We start from the raw sequence: 14,211 nt of genomic DNA, 5'->3' as shown, positions 1-14,211 counted from the left end.
TCTGGGAAGGATCATGAAGATATAAAGAGAATCGAACATAATTTTTGAAACAAGTACAGAAATCAATAAAGAATAAAAACTAACAAATAGCGTAATGCTCAACACACCCTTCTGAGAGGACCGAGTACCATCGACACGTGGAGTGTCGGTGCTCACGGCACCTGCCGACGGTCCTCTACTCACCAATGGAGAGTCGGAGCTCAACACATTTGCTGAGAGGGGGCAGCTTCAGCATCTCCTTCCACTTTTTGCTACGACCACTTTTTTTGCCATATCCTCCTAGATTTAAAAAAATGAAAAGGCATTTTTTAAAAAAATGATCAGAGGTATCCAACAGTAACAACTACTCCCATTCATGTACCTTCTTCTGTTTTAGTACTTTGCATACCTGCTGTTCTTGTACACAGCGACCCTGTGTACAACAAAACACTGCCCAGTCACGCGCCATCCTCACTATCCTTGCTATACTTGAGCCCATCGCTGCAGCCACTGTGTCAGTTCACCTTGTCGAGAGTCTTCCCTTTTTCCCTGACCCACCACTATACCAAGCATGATGTCCTTCTCCAGGGAATGATCAACGTAGGTGAGCTTTTGCGTCCAAGGAGCATTCCAGCTGCACTTCTTCCAGGACAGATTTGTCTGTTCTTTTGGCAGTTCATGGTATTTTCAGTATTCTTCACCAACATCACAATTCAGAGACATCAACTCTTCTTCAGTCTTCCTTATTCGCTGTCCGGTTTACACATGCATATGAGGCCATTGAAAATACCATGGCTTGGGTTAAGCGCATCTTAGTCTTCAAGGTGACATCTTCGCTCTTCAGCACTTTAAAGAGATCTCTGGTAGCATAGTGGCTAAGGCACTTGACTGCTAACCAGAAGGCTAGCGGTTCAAATCCATCAGCCACTCCTCGGAAGGAAGATGGGGCAATCTACTTCCGTAGTGATACCGCCTCAGAAACCCAAGGAGGGGTCACTATGAGTCGAGTCCGACTCGACGGCACATAACAACAACAACAAGTCCAGTGCAGTACGACATCTGATTTCTTGACTGCTGCTTCCACAAGTGTTGATTGTGGATCCAAGAAGATGAAATCTTTGACAACTTCTATCTTTTCTCCATTTATCATGATGCTGCTTATTGGCCCAGTTGTGAGGATTTTCATTTTCTTTATGTTGAGGTGTAATCCATACTGCAGATTGTAGTCTTTGATCTCTATTGCTAAGTACTTCAAGTCTTCTTCACTTTCAGCAAGCAAAGCTGTGTCATTTGCATATCTCAGGTTATTGATGAGCCTTCCTTCAATACTGATGCCATGTTCTTCTTCATATAGTCCAGCTTTTTGGATTATTTGCTCAGCATACAGATTGAATAAGTATGGTGAAAGGATAAAACCTTGATGCACTCACTCCCTCCCTGACTTTAAACCATGCAGTGTCCCCTTGTTCTGTTGAACGACATCCTCTTGGTCTATGTACAGTTCCCTTGATTAAGTGTTCTGGAATTCCCATTCTTTGCAATTTTATCCATAGTTTGGTACGATCACATACTCATATGCCTTTGCATAGTCGATAAAACATTGCTAACCATCTTTCTGGTATTTTTTGCTTTCAATCAAGATCCATCCAACATCAGCAATGATATCCCTCAGTTCACATCTCTTCTGAATCCAGCCTGAGCTTCTGGAGGTTCCCTGTCAATATACTGCTGCAACCATTGTTTAATTATCTTCAGCAAAAGTTTACTTGCTTGTGATATTAATGATATTATTTGATAATTTCCACATTCTGTGGGATCACCTTTCTTTGGCATGGACACAAATATTGATCTCTTCCAGTCAGTTGGCCAGGTAGCTGTCTTCCAAATTTCTTGGCATTGATGAGTAAGCACCTCCATCACTGCATCCATTTGTTCCTTCAGTGCAGCTTGGACTTCTTCCTTCAATACCATTGTTTATTGATCATATGGCACCTCCTGAAACAGGTGAATGTTGACCAACTCCTTTTGGTGCAGTGACTCTGCAATCTTTTCACCTTCTTTTGATGTGTCCTGCATCGTCCAAAAATTTATCCACAGAATCAATCAATATTTCAATTCCAGGCTTGAATTTTTTCTTCAGTTCTTTCAGCTTAAGAAATACTAATATGTTCTTCCCTTTTGGTTTTCTAACTCCAAATCTTTGCACATTTCATTATAATACTTTGTCTTCTTGAGCTGCCCTTTGAAATGTTCTGTTCAGATCTTTTATATCATCATTTCTTCCACTTACTTTATCCACTCTCTGTTCAAGAACAAGTTTCAGAGTCTCTTCTGACATCCATTTTGGTCTTTTCTTTCTTGTCTTTTTTAATGAAGTTTTTCTTTTTCCATGAGTGATGGTCTTGATATCATCCCACAACTCATGTTGTCTTTGGTCATTGGTGTTCAGTGCATCAAATCTGTTCTTCAGACTGTCTCTAAATTCAGGAGGGATATAATCAAGGTCATATTTTGGCTCTTGTGGCCTTTTTCAAATTGTCTTCAGTTTCCACTTGAACTTGCATATGAGCTGTTCTATGTCAGCTCCTGGCCTTGTTTTGACGGATATTGAGCTTCTCCACTGCCTCTTTCTACAGATGTAGTCAATCTGATTCTTGTGCACTCCTCTGGTGAGGTCTACGTGTATAGCCATCATTTGTTTATGTTGTTGAAAAAAGGTATCTGCAATGAGTAAGTTTTTGGTCTTGCAAAATTCTATCATGCGCTCTCCTGCATCATTTCTATTATCAAGGCCACATTTATCCACATACTGATCCTTTCTCTTTGTTTCCAACTTTTGCATTCCAATCACCAGTAATAATCAATACATTTTAACTGCATGTCTGGTCAATTTTAGACTGCAGAAGTTGGTAAAGATCTTTAATTTCTTCATCTCTGGCTTTACTGGTTGGTGCACAAATTTGAGTAATAGTAGTATTAACTGGTCTTCTTTGCAGGTGTATGGATATTATCCTATCACTGACAGCATTGTACTTCAGCCTAGATCTTGAAATGTTCTTTTTTTCCCCCCATATGAAAGAAGTTTATTACATGAATATAGGGAAAAAAAAGATACCAAAATGGTTATCCCCGAGGTTTTCTTTATTCTCCAATGTTCTTTTTGACAATGAATGAGACGCCATTATCCTTCAATTTGTCATTCTTGGCAGAGTAGATCACATGGTTATCTGATTCAGAATGGCCAAAACCAGTCCATTTCAGCTCACTAATGCCTAGGATGGGAGCTCTGGTAGTATAGTGCCTAAGGCATTTGACTGCTAAACAGAAGGCTGGCAGTTCAAACTCACCAGCCACTCCTCAGAAGGAAGATTAGGCAATCTACTTCCTAGAGATACCGCCTCAGAAACCCAAGGAAGGGTTGCGATGAATCAGATCTGACTCGACAGCAGTGAGTTCGGTTTCTGTGGAATGCCTAGGATATCAATCTTTACGCATTCCATTTCATTTTTACAACTTCCAATTTTCCTTCATACCTACTACATTCTATGTTCCAATTATTAATGAGTATTTGCATATGTATCTTCCCATTTTGAGTCACGCCCCATCAGCAAACGCAAATCCTGAAAGCTTTACTCCATCCACATCATCAAGGTCGACTCTACTTTGGAGGGGCAGCTCTTCCCCAGTCGTATTTTGAGTGTCTTCCCACTTAAGGGGCTCATCTTCTGGCACTGTATCGGACAATGTTTCATTGCTATTCATAAAGTTTTCACTGGCCAATTCTCTGAGAAGTGGATGGCCCCTTCCTTCTTCACTATCTGTCTTACTCTGGAAGCTCTGCTGAAACCTGTCCACTTGGGTAACCCTGCTGCTGATATCTGGAATACCCAAGCTTGCAATATCACAGCAACATGCAAGCTGCCACAGTACAACAAACTGACACACCTAGGATGAGGAAAAATACAAGCTTAGAAGAACTTGACCGACCAGGAAGCCAGGGGGGTGAAGAAAAATCCCAAGTGATGCCATCAGTCACTGGTGCTTATTTAGAAACCATGTCACCTTGACCTTCTCTCAGTAGTTCTTCTGAGCCTCAGTTTCCAAATTTGTAAGCCATATCAAACAGCACATATCACAGAGTTGTTTATAAACATTTATTTGTTCAACAAGCACCTATATGTACCTACTATGCACCAAACACCTTTAAAGCTGGGAAGACAATGGTGAAAATAGACAGAGTCCCTCCTGTACCATCCAGTGACGGAGAGAGAAACACATAAGTCAGGTAGTAAGACAATAAGCTAAGCCTACGTAATAAACAGTTGAAACAAGACCAAGCAGGGCAGAGGCAGGGGTTGCTATGCTGGCTAAGGGCAGCCAGACAAGGCCTCTCTGTAAGGCTCAGCTCCAGGCCAAGGCAGGAAAGACGTGACGGAGCCTTGGGGAGATCTGGGAATGCAGCACCCCACAGGGAGGAGGCTGGTGGGAAAACCAGACTCATATTTCAGAAAGATTGTCTTTTAAGCATAAAAATTGTTTAAAAACTTTAACTCAGAGGAATGAGACCTCCGGTCTCAATCATTCTGGGTAGGTGAGACCGTACACAGTTCAGGCAGGAGACTCAAGATACCAGTCCTGTTGGAAGAAGAAGGAAAGCGCGTTCCACTTAGATGAGCTGTCTTGAGGGAGGTGCATTTGTAGGAGGTGGAGAGGCTCCAGAGACTGGTAAGAGCTCAGGAGGATCTGACCTAGAGACACCCAACCAACCAAGAAACCAAACTCACTGCCACTGAGTTAATTCTGACTCATAGCGACCCCCTCTGGGTTCCCAAGGCTGTAAATCTTTATGGAAACAGACTGCTTCTTCCTTCTTCTGTGGAGCAGCTGGGGGGTTCAAACTGCTGACATTTACGTTGGCAGCCAAATACCTTAACCACCAGAGCTCCTTATCCATCTGATTCACTGCCATAGCGTCAATTCCAACTCATAGTGACCTCCTTGGATTTCTGAGGTGGTAAACCTTTACAGAAGCAGATTGCCCCCCATTTTCCTTCTGTGGAGCAGAAGGTGGGTTTGAACTGCCAACCTTCTGGTTAGCAGTCAAATGCCTTAGGCACTGCATCACCAGAGCTCTTTTTATCCATCTGATAGTCATCTGCAGAACATGCTGAAGCGGACAGGGTTTCCTTTTCAGCCTTCTTGCTTCCCCACTGCCACTCCTCCCTCTATGTGTCCGCTTAGACCAGAAGCTCTCCACTTACTTGACCCAACCATGAGTTCAAGAGACTCACTGATCCCACTCCCCAGATGTCGCAGAGCACCTTGATTCAACGTGTTCAAAATGGACTCCTGACCTGAGAGAAGCCTGCTGTCTTTCCCTGGGAGCCACCAATGAACCTTGGCCTTAGAACCTAGTGTGTCAGCCTGCTTGCGTGGATGGCATGTCAATGGGCACTGACTCCCTTCCTGTGGTGTCTGGACCCCAAACACATCCCATAATAGCTAGTGGACCGTCAGCACATCCTGTCCCTTTCACCCTAAGCACATGTCAACATTCCCAGGAACCACTTCATAAGTGTTGCTGTTGTTGTTATGTGCCATCAAGTCGGATCCAACTTTTAGCAACCCCCTCCTTGGGTTTCCGAGGTGGTATTGAGGTGAGAAACATCCAGTTCGAGCCGGCTTGAAAAACCATGTCTAGAGAGAGTGGAAAATTCCCCTGCTCTGCTTCCCCTCCCTTCTTCCTCTGCCCATACTCCCCCTCCTCTCTTCCGCTCGGGCATGTTTAACTTCTGTAAAAACTGCTAGCTACAGGTGCTCTTTTCACAGGTAACCAATCACTCTTTTACCCCAAATGCCCCAGAAGAAGAACCTCATAAAAGCCCCCTGTGACCTTTGTTCGGGGCTCAGTCTCTGGATGTGAATCCACTGAGTCTGTGCTAGCACAAATAAAGGTCCTTCCTTTTTTACCATCCTACTTGGCGTTAGTGTTTCCCTTGGCAGCTCTGGTAAGACTTCCTGGTGCACTGGCTGGGAAACCTCCTCAGGTTCAGCATCCCTCCCCCTGCCACCTGAGGGACCAGTAACGCAGCTATTGCCAACCCCAGGAAGCCAGCCGCCTGGGCCGGCCCTTGATCTGAGGAAGACAACCTGCTGAGCATGCTGGTGTGATATTTGACACTGTGTGGGTCACCTGAATTTGGATGAGAGCCAGTCCTGCCCCTGGCTCTGGGGACCTAGCATGAGGAGGACCAACCACCCTCCAGACGTCTGCACTGCAGTAGGTTACAGGGCCCCACAGGTAGCCGGGCTTGCTGGAAGAAAGAAGGGGAGTCTGATCAGCTCCCGGGCACCGTCCAAGTATCACCTAGATGGAAGTGGCGAGAAACCACAGTAGACCACAGGCAGTAAAGGATTTTGGGGTTGGTGGAAATGTGTGAGTGAGTGTGTCTGGCTAACTGAGACCCCAAGGAATCAGGAAGCTGGGAGAAAGTGCAGAGCCGCTCTCCTAACCCGTGGCGATCCTCATACAGCTCAGGGCAACGGGTCCGCTGATAGCTCGGCAGGATTTCCGGGTCAGGGGCTTAGATTGACTCGCCAAAACAAAGAGGCACCTGAAATCCTTGTGAGAGGAATGGGAAGAGTTTGGCGAAGCGGCCGGCGATTGTGTTAGACTGAAATGAGAGGGGCTCAGAGTCAAAAAGGAACCCCACTCCAGATCATGTTAAAAATTTTAAAAAGGGATTTGGTGCTCAAGATTATGGAGTAAACCTACTTTGGCGAGTAGCGACTGGGATCTTAAAAGCTAGCAAGCTGCCATCTAGATGCAACGATGGGTCTCTCCTCGTCTGGAGCAAAGAAGAATGAAGAAAATGAAGAAAACCAAAATTCATGGAAACAATTAGACTGGTACACCATCCGATCTGCAGCCTATACAACTATGAGACCAGAAGCACTAGATGGTGCCTGGCTACCACTGTCATCCACTTGGAAGGGGATCTATGTAGGAGATCCTTGATAGAGAGGGAGAACAATGTGGAACAAAACTCAAAATCATTTGGAGAGAAAAAAAAAAGGTGGGGACCAGGTTTGCTGGTCTGATAGAGCCTGGTGGAATCACTGAGACTATGGGCCCTAGCTGCCCTTCAGGTCTGGAATTGAACCCACACCTGTGGTTTCCAGCCAAACAAAATACAGGCATATGAGTTGAACATTTACCTCAAGTAGATACACTCCCTGAAGAGAACAATCATGGGAAAAAGAAGGGGTGCTTAAGCATAGGAAGACAGCTCAGGGGGCAGGAGTGTATGGAGGGATGGACACTGGGAAGAGGTAACTATGGGGAGGAAGTGGGAGGGGAGCTTTTGCATTGTGGTAAACTGTGGTCAATGGCATGAGACAAAGTATATGTGAACTGCTGTATAGAAAGTGAATTTGCTCTGTAAATCTTCACCCAAATCACACACACACACACACACACACAAAGATTATGGAGTAAAGATGCAAGCAGGAAGACTCAGAACCCCGTGTGAGTCAGAATGGCCAACTTTCCATGTCGAGTGACCATCACAGGGAACACTAGTTAAAAAAAAATGTGATGGGAGTCCAGCTGGTGGTGACTGGGGACCCTGGACACCTGGATCAATTCCCCTACATAGACACCTGGCTTCAGTTGGCCATAAGGCCACTCCCATAGCTTTGAGGGACAGTTAACTGGGTGATGGTTTCTTGGAGCTACTACCAAAAGGGGGAAAAGAAAGCTAAAGCTCTGCTTTGTGCTTTGCCTGAACTCTCAACGCCACCCCCCCCATTCTGCAGGAGGCGCCGGAGGAGCTGGCACCCCCTTCTTATGCTCCAATGTACCCATCTTTAAAGATCCTCTGGCCGCAGACATCACCCCCACTCCTACCTGACTCCGCTACCAACCCAGCTTTAAAAACTCCATTGGTGACCAGCCCAGGACCACCCCCCCTCAGTCCATACACCCCAGTATCTTTCTTGACCCCCACCACCAGCTCAGGGTCTGCAGCCCCAGCCGCAGTTAACATTGGACTGCCCTACTTGCTTCACTCAGCCGTACAGATGCTGCTCCGGGAGATGAGGGCACCCACCTACATGGACTCCAATGGTCAGGGTCAACGGGGACAGTGCACTCTGGTTTATCAACCATTCACTACCACCAAGCTCCTCAAATGGAAGCATCACACCCTGCCACATACCGAGAAACCTCAAGCTTTGATAGAGTCTGTCTTCCAAACCCATAGCCCTACCTGGGCAGACTGCTGCCAGCTTCTCCTCATGCTATTTAACACCGAGGGGCAGAGACGGGTGCTGCAAGCTGCCACTGCTCTGGACAGAGGAGAACAAACCAGATGGGGTTATAAATGCACAGGTATAAGCCCAGAGGTGCCTCCCAGATGAGGATCCCCACTTGGACCCGAATGAGAGAGAAGGCCTTCAGAACCTGGAAACTTAGTGGGCGACATTCCTGCAGGGGCTATGGAGAGGTGATCAAAAAGCAATCAACATTAACAAGGTGACTGAAATCCTGCAGGACCCAGGGGAGAGCCCCAGCGCTTTCTACGAGAGACTTTGCAAAGTCTACAGACTATATGCTCAATTTGACCCAGAGAGCCAGGAAAACCAACCGAGAGTCAACACTACCTTTGTGAACCAAAGTGCAGGAGATATCTGCCGAAAACTTCAGAAACTAGAAAGTTTCACAAGCATGAGTGCCACCCAACTTTTGGAAGTAATAAACTCTTCCTAAACTGAGACCAGGAAGCAAAGCACGAGGCAAACCAGAAAATGAAGCAATAGGCAAACCTCAGTGGGGCTACTGCTATCTCTTAGTAATGGTGTGCGCCTATTCCAGATGGGGGAAACCTTCCCAACTCGGTCAGAGAAGGTCAGAGAAGTAACACGAGCCTTACTATGGGAAGTCATCCCGAGTACAGACTTCCCTAGTACATAGGATGGGATAATGAACCAGCATTTATAGCACAAGTAATACAAGAAACAACTCGGGCATTGAGCATAAATTGGAAATTATATACTATTTATAGGCCCCAGAGCTCAGGTAACCTGGCCACAGCCCTTCCTTCGGTATCACTAAAAATCAGGGGCTCCCCACGGAAAACTACAGCATATTCCCCCTGTGAAATCCTTTTTGCCAGACCCCCACTCTCCTTTGTTCTATGCCTGGAACACCCAGGGAAAGGTATGAAACAAAAGTTAGCAATCAGTTGAAAGTACTGGGTATAATGTCAACACATTATATTTAAATGGTATTTAAATGGGTAAAGAAAAAACAACACTCCCCATAAGCCTTTTCTCTCCTGTACACCCGTTTCAGCCAGGACATCAGGTGTGGGTGAAGGACTGGAACTTAATCCCCCTCAACCCTAAGTGGAAGGGACCACTTACTGTCATTCAACCACCCCCACAGCAGTCAAGGTTCAAGGTATCACCTCATTAATTCATTACTCCAGAATTAAAAGGACTGCACCTAACAACTCTAACAACTCCTGGGAAATCCAAGGCCACCCCCAGAAGCCTCTGAAGGTGATCCTGCAATGTGCGAACCACAAATCTACAGTGCCTTGCCCCAGTCACTCCACAGGTTGACTGGTCTACGTGCAGCCAAAGCTTGAGGACCTGCACTCACATGTACAATGACTGTCCTGGGACTCATTCCCTATACCTTGGACTTTACTATTCACATTCCCCCTAACCTGTTACTTCGATCTCTCATACCTCTTACACAGAGTGTATCAAAACACCCGCTCAGGGTTCAAGCAAAAAGGGAAAAACTACAATATAGAACTAAGGGATCGAATTCACACTAACATACAGATATATAAGGGAACTTCAAATTGTACTCACTGGTGGTCCAGGACTAACCAAATTGCCCCAGAAAATCCATATACAAACTTCAGTAACATAACCTCCTTATAATCACAAGTTACTGACCAGCCCTGGGAGGCCCCAAATGGATCTGTGGGAGGCGAGCATACACTCACCTCCCTTGGAGTTGGACAGGTACCTGCACCTTAGGAACTATCCATTCTTCTTTGACCCTCCTACCCCTGCAGAAAGGAGGAACTCTAGGGATTCCTGTACATGACTCAGCCAAGTCCCGGAGGAGCTTGTGAAGGATACAGAGTGGCCCCCAGAAAGAATCATTAGAGATAGATGATGAAGAAAAAGTTATTGAAGAAATATGAACAAGATGAAAAAAGACAACCCATGGCCCAGTCCAAACAGGGAAGGGCTGCACCGCTGAAAGATGGTTCAACAACTGACAAACTTTGGCGGTTTTGAAGCTATTGCAGGTGCAGCAGCCTTGATTTTACCCCTTATTATCATCCTCCCCTGTATACTCCCTATAGCGCTGAAATCCAGCAACTCAATCATAGAAACTGTGATGGACAGAAAAACGCTCTCATATACCACAGCTACATAAATATAAACCATTGAACCAAAGTCTAGAACAAATTGTTCAGCAGGTAAGTGAGGCTCCTTAATTCCTAAGAAAAAAAGGAGCCTCAAAGGGGGGAATGAGGCGAGAAACATCTGTCGTCAGCCAGCTTGAAAAACCGTAGAGTGGAAAATTCCCCTGCCCTGCTCTGCCTCCCATCTTCCTCTGCCCATACTCTCCCCTGCCCTGCTCCCCTCCCTTCTTCCTCTGCCCATACTCTCCCCTGCCCTGCTCCCCTCCTCTCTTCCACTTGGGTACATTTAACTTCTGTAAAATCTGCTAGCTGCAGGTGCTCTTTCTGCAGGTAACCAATCATGCTTTCACCCTGAATACCCCGGAAGAAGAATCCCATAAAAGCTCCATGTGGCCTTTGTTCGGGGCTCAGTCTCTGGATGTGAATCCGCTGAGTCTGTGCTAGCACAAATAAAGGTCCTTCCTTTTTCACCATCTTGCTTAGCGTTAGTGTTTCCCTTGGTGGCTCTGGCAACAGTATCACTATGGAAGTGGATTGCCCAACCTGGTCTACCCATCAGCTGTAGTTCTAGATGGCTGATCCACCCCCACAACCAATAGCACTGCTACTAACCCAGATCATCAGCCTGGACAGTTACAGGAAAGAAAGAGACTTAGTGCCGAGCTTATCCACTGGACTTAACCTTGTATGCTACAGCACTTTGTGATTGTTGTCAGTTGCCATCCAGTCGATTCCAATTCATGGTGATGCATGTGGGCTCACCACAGGGTTTCAAGGCTTCCTTTCGGAAGCAAATCGCCAGGCCCATGTCCCAAGGCACTTCTGGGTGGGTTCAAACTGCCAACTTCTTGGCCAACAAGTGAGCTCCCCAGGGCCTTCTAGAGATCAATTTAGGCTCCAACAAAGGCAGGAAGAGTACTAGTTAGAAACGGCAAACATTTTCAAAGTATCAGTGATTAAGGAAGTAAATAACCCAGACAGTTTAAAGTACAGAATAATTTACTCTGTAGTTTTAGGAAGCAACGGTTTTGACATATTTCTTGAAATAAATGTCTTTTTAAAAAACAAACAAACAAACAAACTCACTGCTGTGGAGTCAGATCTGACTCCTTGGGTTTCCGAAGTGGTATGTCTACGGAAGCAGATTGCCCAACCTTCCTTCTGAGGAGTGGCTAGTGGGTTTGTGGATCCAAGTAAAATGAAATCCGTGACGATTTCAATCTTTGCTCAATTTATTGTGATGTTTGTTCCCTATTGGTCCAATTGTAAGGCATTTTGTTTTCTTTTAAAATATCTGTTCAATATGTAAAATGCTCCTTTTCTTTTCTTTTTCACTTTTATTGTGGTGAAAACATACACACCAAGATAATCACCAACATAACAACTTCTCCATTTACAGCTCAGGGACAGTGATGACATTTTTCATGTCATGCCACCATTACTGCTATCCTTTTCCAAAGTATTCCACCACCTATTAGCATAAACTCAGTGTCCCCCAAATAAAAGCTTCCCCTTTCCCCCTCCCTCCTATCTCCTAAAACAAACCAAACTCACTACAATCTAGTCAAGTCTGACTCATAGCGACCCCACTGGATTTCCAAGGCAGTAATCTTTACAGAAGTAGACTGTCCCATCTTTCTTCTGAGGAGTACCTGGTGGGATTGAACCACCAACCTTGTGGTAAACAGTCAAATGCCTTAGGCACTGCACCACCAGAGCTACTTGTCCTACCCTTAGTAACTACTAACAATCTTTGACATTAAACACACACAGATATGCACGTATATTCTTTTATTATTAACCTATCTAGCAATTTTCCCTGCCTTCTCCTCCCCTCCTGGTAACCCTCCCAGCCCCTCTGTCCTTGTACCCAGGGCACAGGACATATATATGTGTACTTGACATGATCCTCTGTTGTTCCTTCACGCACAGCCACCACCTATACCTCAAATCCTTTGGGGGTCACCTCTCCCGCTGCGTGACTCCCAATGCCAAGCTAGTCACTCAAATGCTCTCTCCCAGGACAATGACTATTGAAAGCAGTGAGGCAAAATTAGTCAAAATGAGGACTCTGCTGTCCCAGGGGCAGCAGCCACCAAGACCTGACTGCCACCCAGCAGCCCCTCACTCCATCTCCAACTGATCCAGCCAGGGTCCGCCAGCACTCCCAACCTCAATCCGGCTCCATTTTTCCCTTGGCGAGTGTGACCCTCTAACCTACCGTGTGTTCTATGTGTTTGTCTCTGTTATTAGAACATGGCTCCCCAGTGGCAGGAAGCTCTGACCTTGTTTATGCTGTAGGCCCAACACCTAGATCAGTGCCTGGCTCATAACAGATACTCATGAATACCTGCTGAAAGAATGAATGAATCGACAGATGGGCCAGCCCGGTTGTAGGTTCTTGCTTTAATTCTCTCAGCTACCCATTATCCTTTCCATAAATCTCCTGTTTGCTTAAGCTGCTCCTTGCAAGCACAATTCCTGGCAGGGAGAGGGGTTTATTAGCAAGAGAGAATGTTACGGTGCTAACCAAACTGCCAAAGAACACAACCACCTGACACCAGAATGGGATTTCTAGATTTCAGACCAAAATCCAAGTGTACACATCATATATTCCTCCCATTACATTTGTTTCAGCAAATATTGTAGCACTGTATTGACAGGGAACTTCCAGAATGCGAGCTGGATTCAGAAGAGGACATGGAATGAGGGATATCATTACTGATGTCAGATGGATCTTAGCTGAAAGCAAAGAATACCAGAAAGATGTTTACTTGTGTTTTATTCACTATGCATAACAAATTATGGATAACATTGAGAAGAATGGGAATTCCAAAACACTTAATTGGGCTCATGAGGAACCTGTATGTACACCAGGAGGCTGTCATTTGAACAGAACAAGGGGACACTCCATGGTTTAAAATCAAAAAGGGAGTGCATCAGGGCTGTATCCCTTCACCAAACTTATTCACTCTGTACGCTGAGCATATAATCCAAGAAGCTGGACTATATGAAGAAGAACGTGGCATCAGGGTTGGAAGAAGCCTCATTAACCTGCAATATGCAGACAACACAACCTTCCTTGCCTGCTGAAAGTGAGGATGACACAAATGTTTCCACAAATGGATGTAGCACTGGAGTTGCTCACTTGTTTATGACAATAAATATGGAAGACAAGTACCTGGCCAACTGACTGGAAGAGATTGGTATTTGTGCACATCCCAAAGAAATGTGATCCAACAGAATGCAGAAATTATTGAATGATATCATTAATGTCACATGCAAATAAAATTCTGCTGAAGATAATTCAAAAATGATTACAGCAGCATATTGACAGGGAACTTTCAGAAATTCAAGTCAGACTCAAAAGAGGATGTAGAACGAGAGATATCGCTGCTTATTTCAGATGGCTCTTGGCTGAAAGCAAAGAATACCAGAAAGATGTTTACCTGTGTTTTAATGACTATACGAGGGCATTTGACTTTGTGGATCATAACAAACTATGGGTAACACTGCAAAAAATGGGAATTCCAGAACATTTAATTGTGTTCATGAAGAACCTGTACATTGACCAGGAGGCACCTGTGAACAAGGGGATAGTGCATGGTTTAAAATCAGGAATGGAGTGCATCAGGGTGCACTTCCTCGAGGACAGATCTGTCAGTTCTTTTAGCAGTCCATTGTACTTCCAGCATTCTTCGCCAGCACCACAACTCAAAAGCATCAACTCTTCTTCGGTCTTCCTTATTCATTGTCCAGCTCTCACATGCATATGAGG

At 45.2% G+C, this 14,211-nt stretch overlaps 1 protein-coding gene across 1 annotated transcript in view; it reads right to left on the bottom strand.

Annotated features, from left to right (window-relative positions):
* GRK4 (G protein-coupled receptor kinase 4) overlaps nucleotides 1–14,211 on the bottom strand; it is a 115,783-nt gene that overhangs the window by 95,276 nt on the left and 6,296 nt on the right. The window contains exon 3 of the mRNA XM_007953518.1: nucleotides 184–279. Within this exon, the coding sequence (XP_007951709.1) occupies nucleotides 184–279 (96 nt within the window). The remainder of the gene's footprint in view (nucleotides 1–183; nucleotides 280–14,211) is intronic.

Source organism: Orycteropus afer, unplaced genomic scaffold, assembly GCF_000298275.1.
Source record: "Orycteropus afer afer isolate SDZICR_OR568_19922 unplaced genomic scaffold, OryAfe1.0 scaffold00398, whole genome shotgun sequence".
NCBI lineage: Eukaryota > Metazoa > Chordata > Mammalia > Tubulidentata > Orycteropodidae > Orycteropus > Orycteropus afer.
The sequence above is the reverse complement of the archived record's forward strand: the minus strand, read 5'-3'. Positions and strand labels throughout refer to the sequence as shown.